The sequence below is a fragment of the Perca flavescens genome, chromosome 21 (assembly GCF_004354835.1).
Source record: "Perca flavescens isolate YP-PL-M2 chromosome 21, PFLA_1.0, whole genome shotgun sequence".
Taxonomy (NCBI): Eukaryota; Metazoa; Chordata; class Actinopteri; order Perciformes; family Percidae; genus Perca; species Perca flavescens.
The window spans coordinates 10147524-10165802 of NC_041351.1; the positions used below are offsets into that span (position 1 = coordinate 10147524).

Below are 18279 nucleotides of genomic sequence, written 5' to 3' on the forward strand. Positions count from 1 at the left end.
GACATGCAGCAAAGGGCCACAGGTTGGAGTCGAACCCGCAGCCTCCACGTCCAGGCGCACAACACGTTCCATTTTTTTCACACATGTAGATAAACCCCCGGCCCACTGTCGCACCATATTTAGGATCAATCAGAGCTTGCGTTAAGAAATGACCTTTAGTCCACATGTATCATCTCCCATACGGCCTGGACTTCGTCTGCTTTTTTTATGGTGTGTCACTTTGAATCAAGAATATGAATACAATGTTATGCTTTGTTCTACCTAGTAGGGGTATCTTTTAAACTAAAGCACTTTTAGGGGTCTAAAAGCTAAAAGCAAAGCTAATGTTGCGTATTAACTCAATAGCCGTGTCCCAAGTCCATACATATTAATAGTATACATAATGTACTATACTGTATATACAGTACATTGTGTTTCTGAAGTTTGTATACATACATTCCCATTCGCCTCAACTGTACTGTGTGTTTTGTGCTAATCAGCCAATATACTATACAGCGTTTCGACATACTAAAACGCTAAACTAAGATGGAGAACATTGTAAACATTTTACCTGTTGAATATTAATTTAGTTTAAATATCAGACGTTGGCAAATAGCTCAAAGCACCGCTGTGTACAGTACAGTTTAACAATTCTGCTAGTATTATTTAGGTATACTCATTTTCTCTCTTTTCCAGTGTGAATACACTATATAAACAACACTCAAAATCTATTAGAATTAGTTTGTAGTATATAACTGGGACACAGTCAGTGTCTTTTATAATGTCATTAATGAAACAAACGTAAAACTGAAAGATTGCCTCGGCTGTGAGCTCTTAGTGACAAAGTAAGATTGACAACTTTCATGTTTCTATCGTTTTGTTTAGGCAAAGAATCTTTAAAATACATGCTACAGCGGTCATTGATAAAACCTAATCTTTTCAGTACATCATTTATTATACTCTTTGGGCTACATATTTAATTTGTATCTTAGAAATGTCAAATATTACAAAGACTTTATAAATTTATTTATGAATGACACATAGTTCATTAAATTATTCAGATCAGTAAATTCTTATTATGATGATAAAGCAAGGAAAGGCAATTAAATTCCCATTCAAAAAAAAAAAGTATAATCTTAAGTTAACATGTTACAAAATCAGGTTTCATACTTTATAACATCAATATTGCCATGTGAGACCTAAGATGTAAAATATCTAACAAAGGCACGTCTTCTTTTTCCTATTATGTTCACAGTCAGGCGTCAGTGTATCGAGGCTTGGCTTGGATCTTGCATCAAAGCAGCTTTGTGTTTTCTGGTTTGTATGATTTCCTAAAAGTTAGATATGGATCTACTGTTACTCTAAAGCTTTATGTGTACTACTGTATGCAGAGGCCCTGGAGTGAATGACATTTGTTAGGGGTTCTGTGAAAGAGTCAGGAACTCCTCCCTGGTTTTGGGGTCCTCCAGGTAAACACCCAACATGGTGCTTGTCACAGTGCGGCTGTTTATCTTCTGGACACCGCGCATGACCATACACATGTGCCTGCAAACACACATGGCACATCAGATTGGCAGCTGCAGCATTGGACCTGTTTCGAGGAAAGTCTTTGACCTAAAGAACATGTTTAAACGGGAATTTCACCAATTTTACACAGCACACAGCCATTTCTGATTTCTGGGTCATTGGCATGTACCCATAGACTACACTGAAATATGATCTTTTTACATTTTGCCCGTGAGGTATTAGGGCAGCTTTAAATCATACAGATGATGATAGTAAATGTGGTGTGCGTGTGTGTGCTTACGTTGCTTCAATAACCACAGCTACACCTTTTGGCCGCAAAGCCTCTGATATTCCCATGGCGATCTGCTTGGTCAGACGCTCTTGAACTGAAATAAAACAAAAGAATGGCACATGTAAACATGATGATACCAGGTTGCATTCAAGTTATTGGGTAAACTAGAAGAAAAGGACTGGGATTATATGCAAATCTTATTAAAATCGCATAATCTCTTTGGCTGCTTACCTTGGAGTCTCCGACTGAAGAGCTCCACAATCCTGAAGAAACCAGTGCACAAGCAAAGCGAAGAGGACTGATTACAGATCAGTCGTAATAATGATTAATCTTTTGATAAACACAGAGCGGCATCAGTCCCTGACCCCCAGCCTCTACTCTGGACATCCAACTGTACAGACTCTTCATCTGTGAATGATTCACCTAACCGAACTCTCTCAATCTGTCGTGCAAGATTCAACAGCAGCAGGCTTTTTCTAAAAAACCCAGTGACTCTGTTACTGTTATTTTGGCATTGTATGTTCAGAGATGGTGTGATATTTTAGGAAAGGGAGAAAGAAGGAGACAGACAGTGAGGCTGTGATAATAACTGGTGATTCCCACAGGTCCGAAGGGATTTTCTCATGGCTCGAAAGCGGATAGAGTTCAGACTTGTGTCTGTGGGTGTGCTTGATGAAGGGACTAGATGATGGCCACTGGGCTTAGACTTAATCCTCCAGGTCAATGCGCTGAAATAACAGAAGAACGCAGCCTACCGGCACTTATACCAGAAGCATGCAGCCGCAGTGACAGCAGGAGGGTATGATGTGAGTGTCAGTGTGTTACCTTGCCAGCTTGCTCAGTCCCACAACGTTTTTGTTGGGAATATACCCAATGTGAACCTGCAGAAAGAAGACAGACAGTGAGATAATAAGAACACACACACACACGCACACACACACACACACAGAGACTTACCTTGCCAAAAAAGGGCACTAGGTGATGTTCACAGAGTGAAAACATGTCTATGTTCTTCACAATCACCATCTCGTTGTGGTCTTCATCAAATATTGCGTCGTTTAAGATGTCTGGGAGCACAAACATGTATGCACACTTAAAGAAATATCATCTCATAGTATGATGTAATTCACTTGATACATGTTAAATAATGAAATAAGTGACCATGTCCAACAAGAAGACTTCGTCAAGTGTCTTGTTTTGTCCCACCAATGGTCAAAATATATTCAATATACAGTAGAAGACTAAAGGTACATCAAATCTTCACATTTGAGAAGCTGGAAATACTTCATTTGGCAATTCTGTGCAAACTTTCGGAACTCACTAGATCATATAAAGGTGTTCATATATTACCTGGAAGAGCAAAAATACTAGAAACTCCACAGTTTAATGCAATCCAATGCAAACTATGCAACTACAGCTAAAGCTGCATCAACATAGGTAAAACTGCATTGCATGTGCAGGGCTTTATTATTTTCTTTTCATTCATTCAATTCAATCGATTATAAGAAGAAGAAGACGCACTTTATTGATCACGAGGGGGGCCCAAAAGAGATGAACCTGTTGACTCACCGCTGATGGTCTCGTGGTAGCCCTTGGTGAGGAACTGCATTGCCTTGGCTGCGCGCAGCGGCGTGCGCAGCAGCCCCTGTCGGTCCGTGTCCTCGCCGAGCTCCCGGAGGATGCTGGTGTAGGCAGCCTCGAGCACATGTAGGTCTAAACATGACTTGTCCTCATCCTCTTTGCGGGACGTGTCGCGCTCGGACTTCTTGGTGTCTATGCTGAGGTCGCTGAATCCGTTGTTGCACTGGAACTTCTCCACGGTGTCGTTTACATTAACGTTGCAGTGGCCGTTCATGCTGGAGCGCTTTTTTTTTTTTTACCTCTGGAAGAAGAGAAGTGAAGTGATGAGTCCCGGAGTTGAGATGTAATGCAGGGCTCGTAGGCTTCTCCAATCCCCGGCGCTCACTGCGTTTATAAAGCCCCTCGTGCCGCGTGCGCATCATTCGTCAAGGTGTCGCCCAACATTTTTTGTTTCATCAGAGCAGCCCCTCCCAACCCAAGTAAGCCAATCATGAACTGAGTTTTGTTAATCAGTTGCACATCCATCTCTCCGTTCTTTCATTCTGGTTATGTCTTCTTTACTAGAAAGTAGACAGAAGTCTCTCACAGGCTCATGACTTCACGTGGAGCCCGTGATTCCTGTGCAGTAAGATCAATTAGGCTATTAGCTGGGTAAATATAGTGAACTTTTATAATCCTTGCTTGCTAATCAGCATTGGGCACTGGTTATATAGGTAGGTGACTTTAATGTACATAATCCTCTTTGGAGTAGCAGAACGAAAGATAATAATGGGAGAACAGTGGAGGATTTTATGGACAGGCATGGGTTAGTTTGTTTGAATGATGGCAGACCAACTAGGTTTGAAATTAAGACAGGGGCAGTTTTTTGTATAGATTTAGCACTAGCACCCAGTGAATTGGCAAGGGTAGGATAATGGGATTCTGTACACAATGGGTAGTGATCACTTTACATTACTGTTGAGGTTTGGGAAAACTAACTGAAGAGCAAGCAAGACCAGACTATTTTAATTATAACAAGGCAGACTGGGGGAAATTCTCTAGCAAATGTTATAGTGGCCTTGATAGTGTAAATGGGTAGGGAACAATAGATGAGTGGAACATGTGCTTACAGAGAGTTAAGAAGGTGCCCAACAGTGAATAATGCAATAGAATACAAAAGGTCCAGGGCTAAGGCAAGAAGAATAATCAAGATTGCAAAAAAGAGTGCTGCAGGAAATATTGTTGGAAACTAGGTGTTGAGATGTCAGTAATAGAAATATGGCAGGAAGTGCATCATGTCAGGAATTATTAGGAAAAGGTAAATGCCAATGTTAGAGGAGGAGCAGACCCGTGCGTCGCTTTGTGTGTGTGTTCTGTATATAAAATGTAGGCCTAATAATGTAAATGTAATAAATGTGACTGAAGTCTACTAAAAGTCCTGAAAAGTTTGAAAAAAATACAGAAGCCAATTGTGTGATTGTCAGACGTTGCTGTCCTGAGTTAGGGGCAGTCACATTTCGGCAGGTCCCATATAGGCTACCCTTGCCAAAAAAAGGACTGCACCCCCATAACTCAGGATTGCAAAGGCTGACAAAGACACACTTTTCGGGACTTTTAGTAGACCTCTTTTTAATAAATCTTTATTAAATCTTTACGATACAAACAGTATGAACAAACAATCAGTCATCAATACAGAAAAAACATTAGTGAAGAGCAGAGCCAAGGGGGAGTTTCAAATAAATACATAAAAAATAGAGCATAACTGAATGTTTTTAGCAGCTTCTTATTCTTTGAGTCATAGATGGTTTCGATGTACTGTTCTGTTTCCTTACCAAAAGCAATAAAAAAATGTTTAGAGTTACTAAATTTGGCTTTGTGAATATGATATTTTCCTAAAATGATCAATACGTTAATTAGGTAGGCTATATTTCTTTCTGTTTTTTACTTTTGTTGTCATGGAAATCAAACAGTAGCCTACATCTTTCCACAACAAAGAAAAATCAGAGATAAGTTTATCAGTAATGTATCGGGATAGATCTTTCCAGAAAGTGATGGAGTAAAGGACATTGCAGAAGATACAGTGGGGGTGGGCATGTATGTGTTAAAAGAACGGTGGTGGGCGGTATGGGTATACCAAACGCAAAGAAGAAGAACGTAGTTTCCTGTTTGGCTTCAGCAAAGGCGGGAGATTCCAGCATGGCGGTGCAGCCGAAACAAAACCTGTCTATGGACAGTGCTGGCGAGCATGGCTTTCTAAACTTCATTTTCTCCATGCCGGAGAAACCGGACACCACTTTTAGAATATTCGACCGTAACGATTACTACACTGTTCACGGAAAAGACGCCATATTTGCGGCGAAGGAGGTGTTTAAGACGAACGGGGTCATCAAATATTTGGGCTCAGGTAAGTTAGCTAACCACGTATCTGAAGGTTGCAAACTAGTGGTAGGCTGCAAGCCAATTCAGCTGCGTGCTGCTGATGCCTCAATAGGCTTACATGTACCTGCAAGCTAAGCTAGCTGCAAATGCAGCCATCAAAACCGCAGTCCTGCTTGGTTACTGTAAGTTGCTGCATAGGGAACTTAGCAGGAAATCGATGCGAACATGTAGTTTTTAATATTAATGTGGACTTGTTGGTCTACAGGGAGTCGCAAGTTGGAGAGTGTGGTCCTGAGCAAGCTGAACTTTGAGGCCTTTGTGAAAGACTTGCTGCTGGTGAAGCAGTACAGAGTAGAAGTGTACAAGAACCACAGCAAGAGCAGCAAGGAGCACGACTGGAAGATCGAGTACAAGGTAACTATTTGTTTAAAGACCCATATACCTTTCTAATTGTAAATAAACTATGTCTTTGTCCTGCTTTCATTGTGCCAGCACTGCATTATGAATACGTCCTCCCACACGGTCATATCACCTAGGGCTAGGTGATATGATTGGAAGTATAACAGTATGGTCAAATGTATGCAAAAGTCATCAGATTGTGAATGGATTTATGGTTCTACAAAAACACATTAATAAAATGGGCATAGCATGTTAAAAGTCCATCATGACAGACCTAAATCATCTAGGTATCTGCAGGTCTTTAAAAAAAATCTTATAAGCACTGAATTAAGTTCCCTCAAAAAAAGGCCATCCTTAAAACACAGATGATGTTTAGGAATGTGTAAGGGGTCGCTTGCAGTGATGAATCTACAGAGATTTATCACCTGAGTCTGCAGCGCCCTTTTCGGCTTCACAGAGCATCATAGTGAGTTTCTGTTGTCTGTCATCCATCTCGCCCATTTTTCTCCGCTCTCAGGCCTCTCCAGGAAACTTGACTCAGTTTGAGGAGATTCTGTTTGGTAGTGGAACCGGAGCAGTGGGTTGTGCAGGAGTTGTAGCCGTGCGGTTTACTACAGGAGCTGATGGACAGCGTGTGGTGGGGGTCGGCTATGTGGACGCAGCCCAGAGGACGATGGGAGTGTGTGAATTTCCAGATAACGAGATCTTTTCCAACCTGGAGTCCCTTCTTGTCCAAATCAGCCCCAAAGAATGTCTCTTGGCCCAGGGTGAATCCAACAGTGACGCCATTAAACTACGGGAGGTATGTGGTGGTCGAGGTTACGACAGCAAAACATCTAAAACAAATTTGGCACTGTATGTTCAATAAATCACCAAAACATCACAAACAAGCAAACCCTAAATCACTCTGTGTCTTCTTGGAAAATCCTGAAACTGTGTTTATATGAAAGATATATTATATGGTCTTAAATACAGTTTAGCAGGGCTACAACTAATGATATTTATATATCAAAAATATTTTCATTATGGTTTAATTTTTTTGATTAAGTGACTCTTTGGTGTATAAAAAAAAAATAAATGTATGTCTTGTTTTGTCGACAAAAAGTTCAAAACCCAAAGGTATTTAGTTTTATATCACATAGGCAAATCATTCATGCCGATAGTTGCCTAGTACAGTATGTCAACAACCTTACTTTAAAATGATGTACATAATTTCATGAAACTTCCAAGGATCTGGGGTTTAGGGCTGCATTTACAGATGTGTGAAAAAGGGGCAGGGCTTACCTGCCAATCACTGTGAAGAAAGATAAGACTTGTAAAATCCTGTTCTGCAAAGTTATAAACTGAGAAGAAGAGTTTTTGGCATCTGAGAAGCCTTCAGTCTCATGGATCTGTCCGTCAAACGCAGCTTTATGGATTGTATTTTATGTCTCACTGCAAACTGAAACAACATGCCCCCCAAAATATATGCATTTTTTTTTTTAACGCTAAGTATAGGCAGATGTATGGTGTGAATACATGTTGCGATTTTGTTGTAAAGACTGTGTTTTGTGTAGGTGGTACAGCGTGGCGGCATGCTGGTCTCTGACAAGAAGAGATCAGAGTTTAATAGCAAGGACATGGTCCAGGATCTCAACCGGCTGCTGAGGGCCAAGAGAGGAGAGACTGTGGCAAGCAACGCGCTGCCTGAGCTGGACAAACAGGTGAACAAAAAGAAAGATGCGTAGCCCTGATTGGAAGCTAGCTTTATTATGCCCTCCTGCTGTCTGCACATACACCATCAGAATGATGTTTAAGTGGTAGTCTGTGTGGTTTCTTTCACAGGTGGCTATGTCGTGCTTGGCTGCAGTGGTGCGTTTCCTTGAACTGCTCTCTGACGAGTCCAACTTCAACTCCTTCAGCCTGACTACACTGGACCTGGGTCAGTACATGAGGCTGGACAACGCTGCCGTGAGGGCTCTTAACCTCTTCCAGGTCAGTGACAGGGACCAGGTCAGAGGAGTACCCGTTCCCCCCCCCCCAATTAACCATAGTAGTTTCACCTATATCACAAAAGAAACAGTTTCTTTCTTACCAGTCATGCATGTAGTTTGGTTTGTCCAGGTTTTTTAGATGTCTACCTACCGGACATTTCTGCCAATAAAATGCAGGCGATAGTACTTTTTCCATAGGAACAGACCAAGGCTCATGGGTATTGTTGTAATTCAAGCCATCCACCCCCCCATGCCAAAATGAACATGATTTCTCCGAAATAATTAAAACTGGTGGTCAGGATATAAACACTATGCGGGACAGTGTTTACAGAGCCTCTTGTTTTGTAGCTGCTGGCACATTTTATATGGGTGTTGGTGTCATGGGATCTCTTTTGTACTTAGTGGTATGTGTTACAGAAGCTTTGGGAAAATAGATCTATCACTAAATGTTAATGGCTTTGAAATAATCTATTTGGCTTGTATCCTCCAGGGATCTCCTGATGACACCAGTGGAGCTCATTCATTGGCCGGTCTGTTGAACAAGTGCCGTACACCGCAGGGCCAGCGGCTTGTCAACCAGTGGATCAAACAACCTCTTATAGATATAGCCAAAATAGAGGAAAGGTAAACCCAAATATCAAATATTTGTATTGGTGTCAGTGAAGTAAGGCCCATACAATTCTGTCTTCTCTATAGCGTAAATATTTGTACTAGAGATGTCCTTAGTCATATTTTTGTTGTTTTCTTTAAGTCATAGTAGAAGCAGCCCAGAGTGAAATACCATGACAACTATTGCATACATTGCCATTAAATCTGCTATGGAAATTCATTACACTTCATGAGACAAATTTTGAGGATACTTTTACGTTATGCTGATGATATCAAGCTGTACTGCTCCTTTAAGGCTACGGAGTTATGTACACCGTCTTCCTTGATTAACTGGTTGACCAGCATCAAATAGTGGTTAAGGGACAATTATTTGCTGCTGAACTCCAATAAGACGGAAACACTAATTATTGCCCCTTGTCTGTCCAGCCAAGCCTAAGGAATTAAGGGTTAGCTAAGTTAATTAGAAACTGCTTCTTCCTACTGAGGAATAGTATATACAAATTTAGATGTCAAAGGTTGAATTGAAAATGATCATTCATGCTTTTGTCTCGTCTCGTTTGAACAAGAAATAGCTTTACTGTCTCTAGGCTGTTCAGAACTCTGCTGCGAGGCTTTTAACTCACACAAGCAAAAGAGCGCACATCACAGCTGTTTTAGCATCACTTCACTGGTTACCAGTTTATTTTAAAATTCTGATCCTTACTTTTAGAGCCTTGCACAGACAAGCTCCTTCTTATATATCTGACCTGAAGCAGCATCCCACTTCTTCATCAGGTCAGATGTTGTTAGTGGTCCCCCGCACTCATTTTAAAACCAGGGGGGGGATTGATCGTTTCAGGCAGTGGCACCCAGGCTGTGGAATGCACTGCCCCTCTCTTTATGTTGTTCAAATTCTGTTGATTTAAAAAAAAAAAAAAAAAAAAAAAAGCAGTTGAAGACTGCTATTCAAACAGGCTTTTAGTTAGACAAGGATTTTTATGGTCTGATTTTATGTACCTATGTTTTCCTTTGTCTATTCTTATGTCTTTTATTTATTGTATTTCACTTTATCATTTTTATCTGTTAAAATTGCTATATAAATAAACTTAACTTGCGTGTGTGTAGGCTGGACCTGGTGGAGAGCTTCGTGTGCGACTCCGAGCTCAGGCAGAGCTGTCAGGAGGACTTACTGCGGCGGTTTCCTGATCTTCACCGTCTGGCCAAGAAGTTCCACCGTCACTCTGCAACGCTGCAGGACTGCTACCGCGTCTACCAGGCTGTGAGTCACGTCCCGGCCCTCGTCATGGCCCTGGAGAGATACTCAGGTACACAGACGATATCCTTCGGTCAACATTATGCAAAAGAATCCTGGATCTGTTGTGGAATAGTACAAGTTTGATGTTCCTGAGTCCACTGGAGACACACTTTCTTGTTGTTCACTAAAAACATTGTCACCAGATGACCGTTAAAGGAACGGTTCGATATTTTGGGAAAAACACTTATTTGCTTTACTGCCGAGCGTTTGATGAGGGAAGACTCATACAATCGCACATCCGCATGCTAATTATGGAGCTTGAATTTGAGTGAAGGGTGAGGGTGGACTTGATAAACTGGCAATTAGTAGCTTGCATCCACACAGTACAGTAAATTTGTTCATAATCCATGCATACTACCTATTTTGATTTCTGATGTGTGTTTTGTAGGTAGCTACCAGGTTCTGTTGGAGGCGGTATTCCTCTCTCCTCTCAGAGAACTGCAGACTGACTTTGTTAAGTACCAGGAGATGATTGAAACCACACTGGACATGAACCAGGTGTTTGCTTTAGTATTTTTTTTGTACAATGTCTCTTCATTATGTTTGCATATGATCATTTATACACAGTGTTTCCATGTACCTTATTTGTTGTTGCATGTTACGTGTAGATTGACCACCACGAGTTCTTGGTGAAGGCGTCGTTTGATCCAGTGTTGAGTGAGCTGAGAGAAAAGATGGATGCGCTGGAAAAGAGCATGCAGGGGGTGCTGAACAGTGCAGCCAGAGAACTGGGTGATTACACAAACACATACACAACAGTTGGGCACCAAGGTTATTTATTGGTGTTGCAGATATCTGTGCAAATAAGTTTGATGCTGTATTTTAAGGGAATGAATGCACGCATGCATCTGGTAATATGTTATTAAGATTTAGTGTGACAATAACGCCCACGCAAGTCAATTGCACCATGCGGTCATAATGTGCTTCAAAAACCGTTTTGAGTTTAAGTAAATTCTTCAGATCCCTCCAACTGAAAGACTAAGATTAAAAAAAACTGACTGAATGTCAAAATAAAACCTTTCCTCCAGATTCTTTTTTGCTGATTCCCCAGCCATATTTGGAAATGATGGAATTAAAGTCCTACTAAAATTGCATTAAGTATCACTTTTTGTAGTAAAAAATAATCATTTTGTTTTAATGTACTGTTAATAGTTTATTAAAAGGAAGAAAACATTACTTTTGGGGAAAAACACAAGTCGTTATAGCAGACCAATCATACATTGTGGTCTCTAAGCTGTGATGTGAAGGAGTGTGTAAGCTACTGTATGGCGCCTACTTGTGTAGGCTTCATTGATGCACCTTAACGGACTAAATGTCAAGTATTAATTGCCATCATACCAGAAATAATTTCTTTCCATACTAATATTTGATCCAAATGAAAACAAAGGTGGTTAGTTTTAGAGCCAGGTGACAATATCACTTCACTGTTATTTGATTTAGTCTGGTTAGATGCCTGATCGATGCTTTCCTGTGGAAGTTTTCCATGCAACTCCGAACACGCTGGAACATCTGGCCTGGGATTGCCTCTGGATCCCCCAGAAAGAGCTGGAGGTCGTGGTTTGTAGGGCTGTGTATTGGCAAGAATCTGGCGATACGATACATGGGTCACGATTCAATATATTGCAATATATTTTGATACTGTGCGTAAGGCGATTATATTGGGATTTCTTTATTTTTTTTTTTCAACATTCAGAACGGACATACACACTTGAACAATCGCCCACACCCCATTGGGATTTTTCTTTTTTTTTTAAAGTATAATTTTAGAAAAACTAATATTTAATTAAAGCTGCGAGCAGCGATGGACGGGCCCTCGCGCCTCTGTGCGCGTCGGGGTTACCGGTGGAGGCCGCTCCCTGTGACCGTGCATTTGCGAGGCACTCAGACACCAATGAAAAGGGAACTCCCCGCTGAGTTCAATGATACCTCACACAAGACTCATACGGTTCATTAGCTGTGAAAGGGGGCGTGGCCAAAGTGTAGGGCCAAACCTTTACCAATAAAAATGGATGTCTCTGCTGAGTTCATTGATACCTCACATAAGACTCTACCTTAAATGGGTCACCATTTATTAAAGGGGCGTGGCTAAGCACAGAGGGGCGGGCCAAACAATCACCAATGAAGAAGGAAGTCTCTGCCGAGTTCAATGATACCTCACACAAGACTTTACCTTAGATGGGTCAGCATTTATGAAAGGGGGCATGGCTTAAACATAGGGTGTGGGCCAAACCATCACCAATGAAGAAGGAAGTCTCTGCTGAGTTCAATGATACCTCACACAAGACTACCTTAAACGGTTCAAATGTTATGAAAGGGGGCGTGGCCTGCGTAAGTGGGCGTGGTTAAATTACAGGGGGCGGCTCAGTATCGCATGTAGACCACTCATTTTCAGTTTCATGTAAATCGGTTTTGTCATATAAGGAGCATTTCCTGTTCCCAGCGGGGGGGCCTGTGAACCACCAATCAAGTCAATTTTGGCCTGTAGGTGTCCTCAGGCCTGGACACTTGTCACTTGTGAGACATTTTGGGGCAGATACGACAACGAACACTCAAGTTACTCAAGAAGACCAACTTGGACTCTTATGAATCCTGAAAAGTTTCGAGCCAGTTGGACAATGTACACTCGGGTTACACCCACTTCGTGTTTCGTTGGCAAAACGCACAAAATGGCCGCCACGCCCTATGACGAAAAGTTTTTCTTTTAACAACTTTTCATCTTTAACATCTTAAGATGGCACAGACCGAGTTTGAAGTTGATCGAATGAAATCTCTAGGAGGAGTTTGTTAAAGTACGACATGTGGAAATGTCCAAAATCGCACTAATTTCGAACTTTGAAATCAAAATGGCGGACTTCCTGTTGGGTTTAGGGTATGGCTCTAATGAAGTTTTTTGTACATCATGACGTGTTACATATGTGTACCAAGTTTCGTGAATCTACGTTAAACGCACTGCAGGGGTTCAATGTTTTTAACTTTCTAGGGGGCGCTAGCGAGCCATTTTTGTGCGGCTATTTCCGAAACCCTTAAAATACGTACATTTTAACCAGATTTAATGCGACCGTCAAATTTGGTGAGTTTTTGCATATGTTAAGTCCCTCAAAAAGCCAATTAATTTGCCGGGAAAAGGTAATAATAATTCCTTCAGTTTCAATAGGGTCTTTGCCGCTGTCAGCGCTCGGGCCCTAAAAAAAAAAGACACGATGTTCCTAAAAGACAAAGAAGTTTACTTTAGGTAAACCATTCAGTACACAGAAAATCAAACTGGGATTGTGGTTCACAGGTTCTTAGTGAGCTAATGTTTATATGCTAAAGTAGGCCAATGTTCAGCCATAGCTACGTTGTTACAGCAACCTGGGCCAGGATAAACAGCAGAAAATGGCAGTTTAGATAGATAGATAGATAGATAGATAGATAGATAGATAGATTGATTATCCTAAATTAAATGCACCTTTTTGAGGACGTTAGCTACATAAAGACCCCTGTCCACCCCATACAATCAGTAAGAATCTAACTACTAACATGGCCAAGACCAAAGAGCTGTCCAAAGATTCTAGAGACAAAATTGTACACCTCCACAATGCTGGAAAGGGCTACGGGGAAATTGCCAAGCAGCTTGGTGAAAAAAGGTCCACTGTTGGAGCAATCATTAGAAAATGGAAGAAGCTAAACATGACTGTCAATCTCCCTCGGACTGGGGCTCCATGCAAGATCTCACCTCTCGGGGTCTCAATGATCCTGAGAAAGGTGAGAAATCAGCCCAGAACTACACGGGAGGAGCTGGTCAATGACCTGAAAAGAGCTGGGACCACCGTTTCCAAGGTTACTGTTGGTAATACACTAAGACGTCATGGTTTGAAATCATGCATGGCACGGAAAGTTCCCCTGCTTAAACCAGCACATGTCAAGGCCCGTCTTAAGTTTGCCAATGACCATTTGGATGATCCAGAGGAGTCATGGGAGAAAGTCATGTGGTCAGATGAGACCAAAATAGAACTTTTTGGTCATAATTCCACTAACCGTGTTTGGAGGAAGAAGAATGAGTACCATCCCAAGAACACCATCCCTACTGTGAAGCATGGGGGTGGTAGCATCATGCTTTGGGGCGACTGCACTGTATTAAGGAGAGGATGACCGGGGCCATGTATTGCGAGATTTTGGGGAGCAACCTCCTTACCTCAGTTAGAGCATTGAAGATGGACCGAGGCTGGGTCTTCCAACATGACAATGACCCGAAGCACACAGCCAGGATAACCAAGGAGTGGCTCTGTAAGAAGCATATCAAGGTTCTGGCGTGGCCTAGCCAGTCTCCAGACCTAAACCCAATAGAGAATCTTTGGAGGGAGCTCAAACTCAGTGTTTCTCAGCGACAGCCCAGAAACCTGACTGATCTAGAGAAGATCTGTGTGGAGGAGTGGGCCAAAATCCCTCCTGCAGTGTGTGCAAACCTGGTGAAAAACTACAGGAAACGTTTGACCTCTGTACTTCCAAACAAAGGCTACTGTACCAAATATTAACATTGATTTTCTCAGGCGTTCAAATACTTATTTGCAGCTGTATCATACAAATAGTTAAAAAATCATACATTGTGATTTTTGGATTTTTTTTTTTTTTTAGATTCTGTCTTTCACAGTGGACATGCACCTACGATGACAATTTCATACCCCTCCATGATTTCTAAGTGGGAGAACTTGCAAAATAGCAGGGTGTTCAAATACTTATTTTCCTCACTGTATGTATAATATTATATTTGGGAGTTGTTGGAGTTTCAGCTACTATGCGTTTCAGGTCTGGACGCTGGAAAGACGGTGAAGCTGGAGTCCAATGCCATGCTGGGTTTTTACCTGAGAGTCACATGCAAAGAGGAGAAGAGTCTGAGGAACAACAAGAAATTCACCACGCTGGATGTTCAGAAGAATGGAGTGCGCTTCACAAACGGGTCAGTCTCACTGTGTCACACACTTGATGTTCGCTTTGGATAACTGTGCTCTTCTTGTCAGCTGATTGCCTGCTGTGTTGCACGTGCTCTTTTACGTGTCTACAGTAAGCTGAGCTCTCTAAACGAGGAGTACACCAAGAACAAAGAGGAGTACGAGGAGGCCCAGAATGCCATTGTCAAAGAAATCATCAACATTGCCTCAGGTGAGGAATGTCATCACATGCTGCTCACTGTCATCAGCATAGCATTGATTTGATAGACAGAAGAAATTAAATGTGAAAAGTCTGGTTTACATGGAAATGATCAGTAGGTTCCCTTAAGTAATTGATGTATTTTACATGAACTACAAAGGCCAGTAAACTGCTCAGTATTATTATTACATGTCATTTAGCAGACGCTTTTATTCAAAGCGACTTACAATTCTTACATATCAGAGGTCACACACCTCTGGAGCAACTAGGGGTTAAGTGTCTTGCTCAGGGACACATTGGTTGATGTATCGCAGTGGGAATCGAACCCGGATCTACCGCACCAAAGGCACGTGTCATATCCACTGCACCACCACCACAGTACTTTTAAATTGGCAGTTGAAGAATCTGTGAGATTGTGGTCAGATGGCATTCTTAAGTCTGCACATGCTGTATTCTCCTGTCTCCGTGATAATTTGTTTGAAAGGCCGAACGTTTTAAAACCACCAGGTTACGTGGATCCCCTCCAGGCGCTGAGCGACGTGATAGCGCAGCTGGACGCGGTGGCGAGTTTCGCTGTGGCGTCCGTCTCTGCTCCTGTGCCGTATGTCAGGCCCCGGCTGTTGGCGGACGGACGCAGGCGCATGGAGCTGCAGCAGGCCAGACATCCCTGCATGGAGACGGACGCGGACACCGCCTTCATACCCAACGACGTGTCTTTCGTCCAGGGAGAGAAGAACTTCTATATTATAACAGGTGTAAAGAGATGGCACACTTCCAAAGTGAAATATCAAAAGGTTTTAAAACACTTCCATAGCAATTATGAGACAAATATCAAAGCTGAAAGGATAGTGAATATGGGACTTGTTCAGAAACTCACTGTGTCTGTTGAAGTGTTAATTCAGCAACAGTTGGGACACGTTGGAGCGTTTATTTTTTTTTTTAAGTAAATATGGCCATCTTGTTAGAAAACGGTTGCTTATTAACTCATTCAGAAGGTACAGAGAAAAACAATTCATTTGGAGTCGTGTTGGTTCCACCTGGTGAATGTAAGCCCAATATTTACTCTATTTTAGCTGTTTGTGGTCTTTCAAACTCTTGAGGGAAATGTCTGTCTCTCTAGCTGCTAAATGCTCCACTATGTTCACCATTTAACTGTCTGTCTGGTGCTTAGCAGGCAGTGTACAGTGGGTTTTTAGAGCTTTTTTCCCTGTGGCTGAAAACAATGCTGCGAGAGTGAACCACAACCGTAAAGTTGTGGGCCAAACTAGTTGAAATTTGCTAGAAAGCTCCAAATGTTGCTGATTACTCTTGGAGGTTTATCACAATTTTTTGTTAAATTAATTCATCTTTCTCCATCACAGAATTAGAGAATCTGAGATGTAAGAGTAACAAGACCAGTCCCTCACACCCTCACCCCCAGTTTTCAGTCTCCTTTTCACCCCTTCTATTGATTCAGAGATCAGAAGAATGAAAGTTATTTTCTCGTGTGTGATTCGGTTTCGGTGGAAACTCAAACAGGAATACTCAAACATTGTTTAGTTCCTTTTCTGGAACTAAACAAGGTCATTTCTGATATTTGTGAATGTGGACACGACAAAACTCACTTATACTTCTCTCTCTTCTTGCCCGCAGGACCAAATATGGGCGGCAAATCAACGTTTATCCGTCAGGTGGGTGTGATCGCTCTGATGGCTCAGATCGGCTGCTTTGTGCCATGTGAGAAGGCGGAGCTTAGCGTGATTGACAGCGTCCTGGCCAGGGTGGGAGCGGGAGACAGTCAGGTCAAAGGAGTGTCCACCTTTATGTCCGAGATGCTGGAGACGGCTGCCATTCTGCGGTAAGAACAGATGCACAAGCTCTTTTAAAGCAACCCTAGAGAACATTTCCCGCTTCGGTCCCCCTACAGGTTGGAAGCAGAATTGTCCAGATCATTCGAACTACAGATGCACTACCTGATCTGGCAAACTTGCAATGGACAATTCTGCTTCCAACCTGTAGGGGTACTGAAGCGGGATAAACTCTAGTGTTGCTTTAACAGCTTCAAAGGTGATACACGAGCCTTGTCTCATCGTCCGTGCTGTCCCTCCAGCTCGGCCACGGAGAACTCGCTCATCATAATCGACGAGCTCGGCAGAGGCACCTCCACATACGATGGCTTCGGTCTGGCCTGGGGCATCAGCGAACACATCGCCTCCAAAATCAGTTGCTTCTGTCTGTTTGCCACGCACTTCCATGAGCTGACGGCATTAGCAGCGCAGCAGCCCACCGTCCACAACCTGCACGTCACAGCCCTCACCTCACACAACACACTCACCATGCTGTACAGGGTCAAATCAGGTCAGCACAGTTTTATACATGCAGTTTATTTTATTTTTTTTTTTTTTTTTTACTAGCCCTAATATGAATGTAACCTGATCCATTTTGTTAGACAGCAAGTGTAAAGTATGGAGGAGAGGCATGTAAACTCAACCAGCCCCGTGTGTTCAGGTGTGTGTGACCAGAGTTTCGGAATCCACGTTGCCGAGTTGGCGTGCTTCCCGCCATCGGTGGTTGCCATGGCCAAGGAGAAGGCGGAGGAGCTGGAGGAGTTCCAGGAACCTGCGGGGGAGTCGGAGCAGGAGGAAGAGCCAGAGTCCAAGAGACGACGGACAGACAAACTAGTATGGCTCAGTTTTACAATATCCTGCTCTCATCACAAACATAACCAACTAGGACTGACCCCCGCTTTAGTTGAAGGATTACATTAATTTTTACCCAACTGCAATAGTTTGAGGTCATTGTATAACTGATGTGCTCCCTCTCCTTCAGGTGGGGGAAAACCTAATCCAGGACTTCCTGGAGAAGGCAAAGTCACTCCCTGCTGCCACTATGAGTGACGAAGAGGTGAAAGCAGCACTCCGGAGAATGAAGCAGGAGCTTGTTGCTAAAAACAACACTTACATCAAAGAGCTCCTTTCACGCTGCGTTCCTGCAAAAACAGCTTGATATTTACTCACATTTTGTGCTCATGACCATTGAAGGTCCAAGTTCATGTACTGTAGGTAACCACACTAGAGCGCTTAAATTGTATGTTTTTTTTTTCTTCAATAAAGGATTATTCCTAGATATGCTTATTTGTTTTGAGTCAATTACTGACGTTGCATACACAACTTGTGTGGTGC

The 18279-nt window shown here is 42.3% G+C and overlaps 2 protein-coding genes across 2 annotated transcripts; one reads left to right on the forward strand and one right to left on the reverse strand.

The window, feature by feature from the left end:
- Positions 1 to 924: 924 nt before the first annotated feature.
- On the reverse strand, positions 925 to 3972 carry gch2 (GTP cyclohydrolase 2). Its single transcript, XM_028568134.1, has 6 exons — positions 3347 to 3972; positions 2735 to 2844; positions 2603 to 2658; positions 2009 to 2040; positions 1787 to 1871; positions 925 to 1524 (listed from the first exon to the last, which is right to left on the reverse strand). Exons 1-6 carry the CDS (start codon positions 3630 to 3632, stop codon positions 1395 to 1397), a joined length of 699 nt encoding a protein of 232 aa, XP_028423935.1. The 5' UTR covers positions 3633 to 3972; the 3' UTR covers positions 925 to 1394.
- A 1485-nt stretch (positions 3973 to 5457) lies between these two features.
- On the forward strand, positions 5458 to 18231 carry msh2 (mutS homolog 2 (E. coli)). Its single transcript, XM_028567004.1, has 16 exons — positions 5458 to 5741; positions 5982 to 6130; positions 6633 to 6917; positions 7672 to 7818; positions 7940 to 8089; positions 8579 to 8712; positions 9802 to 10001; positions 10380 to 10489; positions 10600 to 10723; positions 14777 to 14927; positions 15033 to 15130; positions 15626 to 15871; positions 16751 to 16955; positions 17208 to 17455; positions 17606 to 17778; positions 17927 to 18231. Exons 1-16 carry the CDS (start codon positions 5462 to 5464, stop codon positions 18101 to 18103), a joined length of 2877 nt encoding a protein of 958 aa, XP_028422805.1. The 5' UTR covers positions 5458 to 5461; the 3' UTR covers positions 18104 to 18231.
- The last annotated feature ends 48 nt before the right edge of the window (positions 18232 to 18279 follow it).

Bases quoted from the DNA above. Each gene is read 5' to 3' on its own strand.
- gch2 (XM_028568134.1), bottom strand. From the start codon at position 3,632: ATGAACGGCCACTGCAACGTTAATGTAAACGACACCGTGGAGAAGTTC. The intron at 2,659-2,734 runs GTAAGTCTCTGT...TTCTTTCTGCAG, and splicing joins TAGTGCCCTTTTTTGGCAAG to GTTCACATTGGGTATATTCC. The intron at 1,525-1,786 runs GTAAGCACACAC...GTGTGTTTGCAG, and splicing joins GCTGTGGTTATTGAAGCAAC to GCACATGTGTATGGTCATGC.
- msh2 (XM_028567004.1), top strand. From the start codon at position 5,462: ATGGGTATACCAAACGCAAAGAAGAAGAACGTAGTTTCCTGTTTGGCT. The intron at 6,918-7,671 runs GTATGTGGTGGT...TGTTTTGTGTAG, and splicing joins ACGCCATTAAACTACGGGAG to GTGGTACAGCGTGGCGGCAT. The intron at 16,956-17,207 runs GTAAGAACAGAT...CTGTCCCTCCAG, and splicing joins GAGACGGCTGCCATTCTGCG to CTCGGCCACGGAGAACTCGC.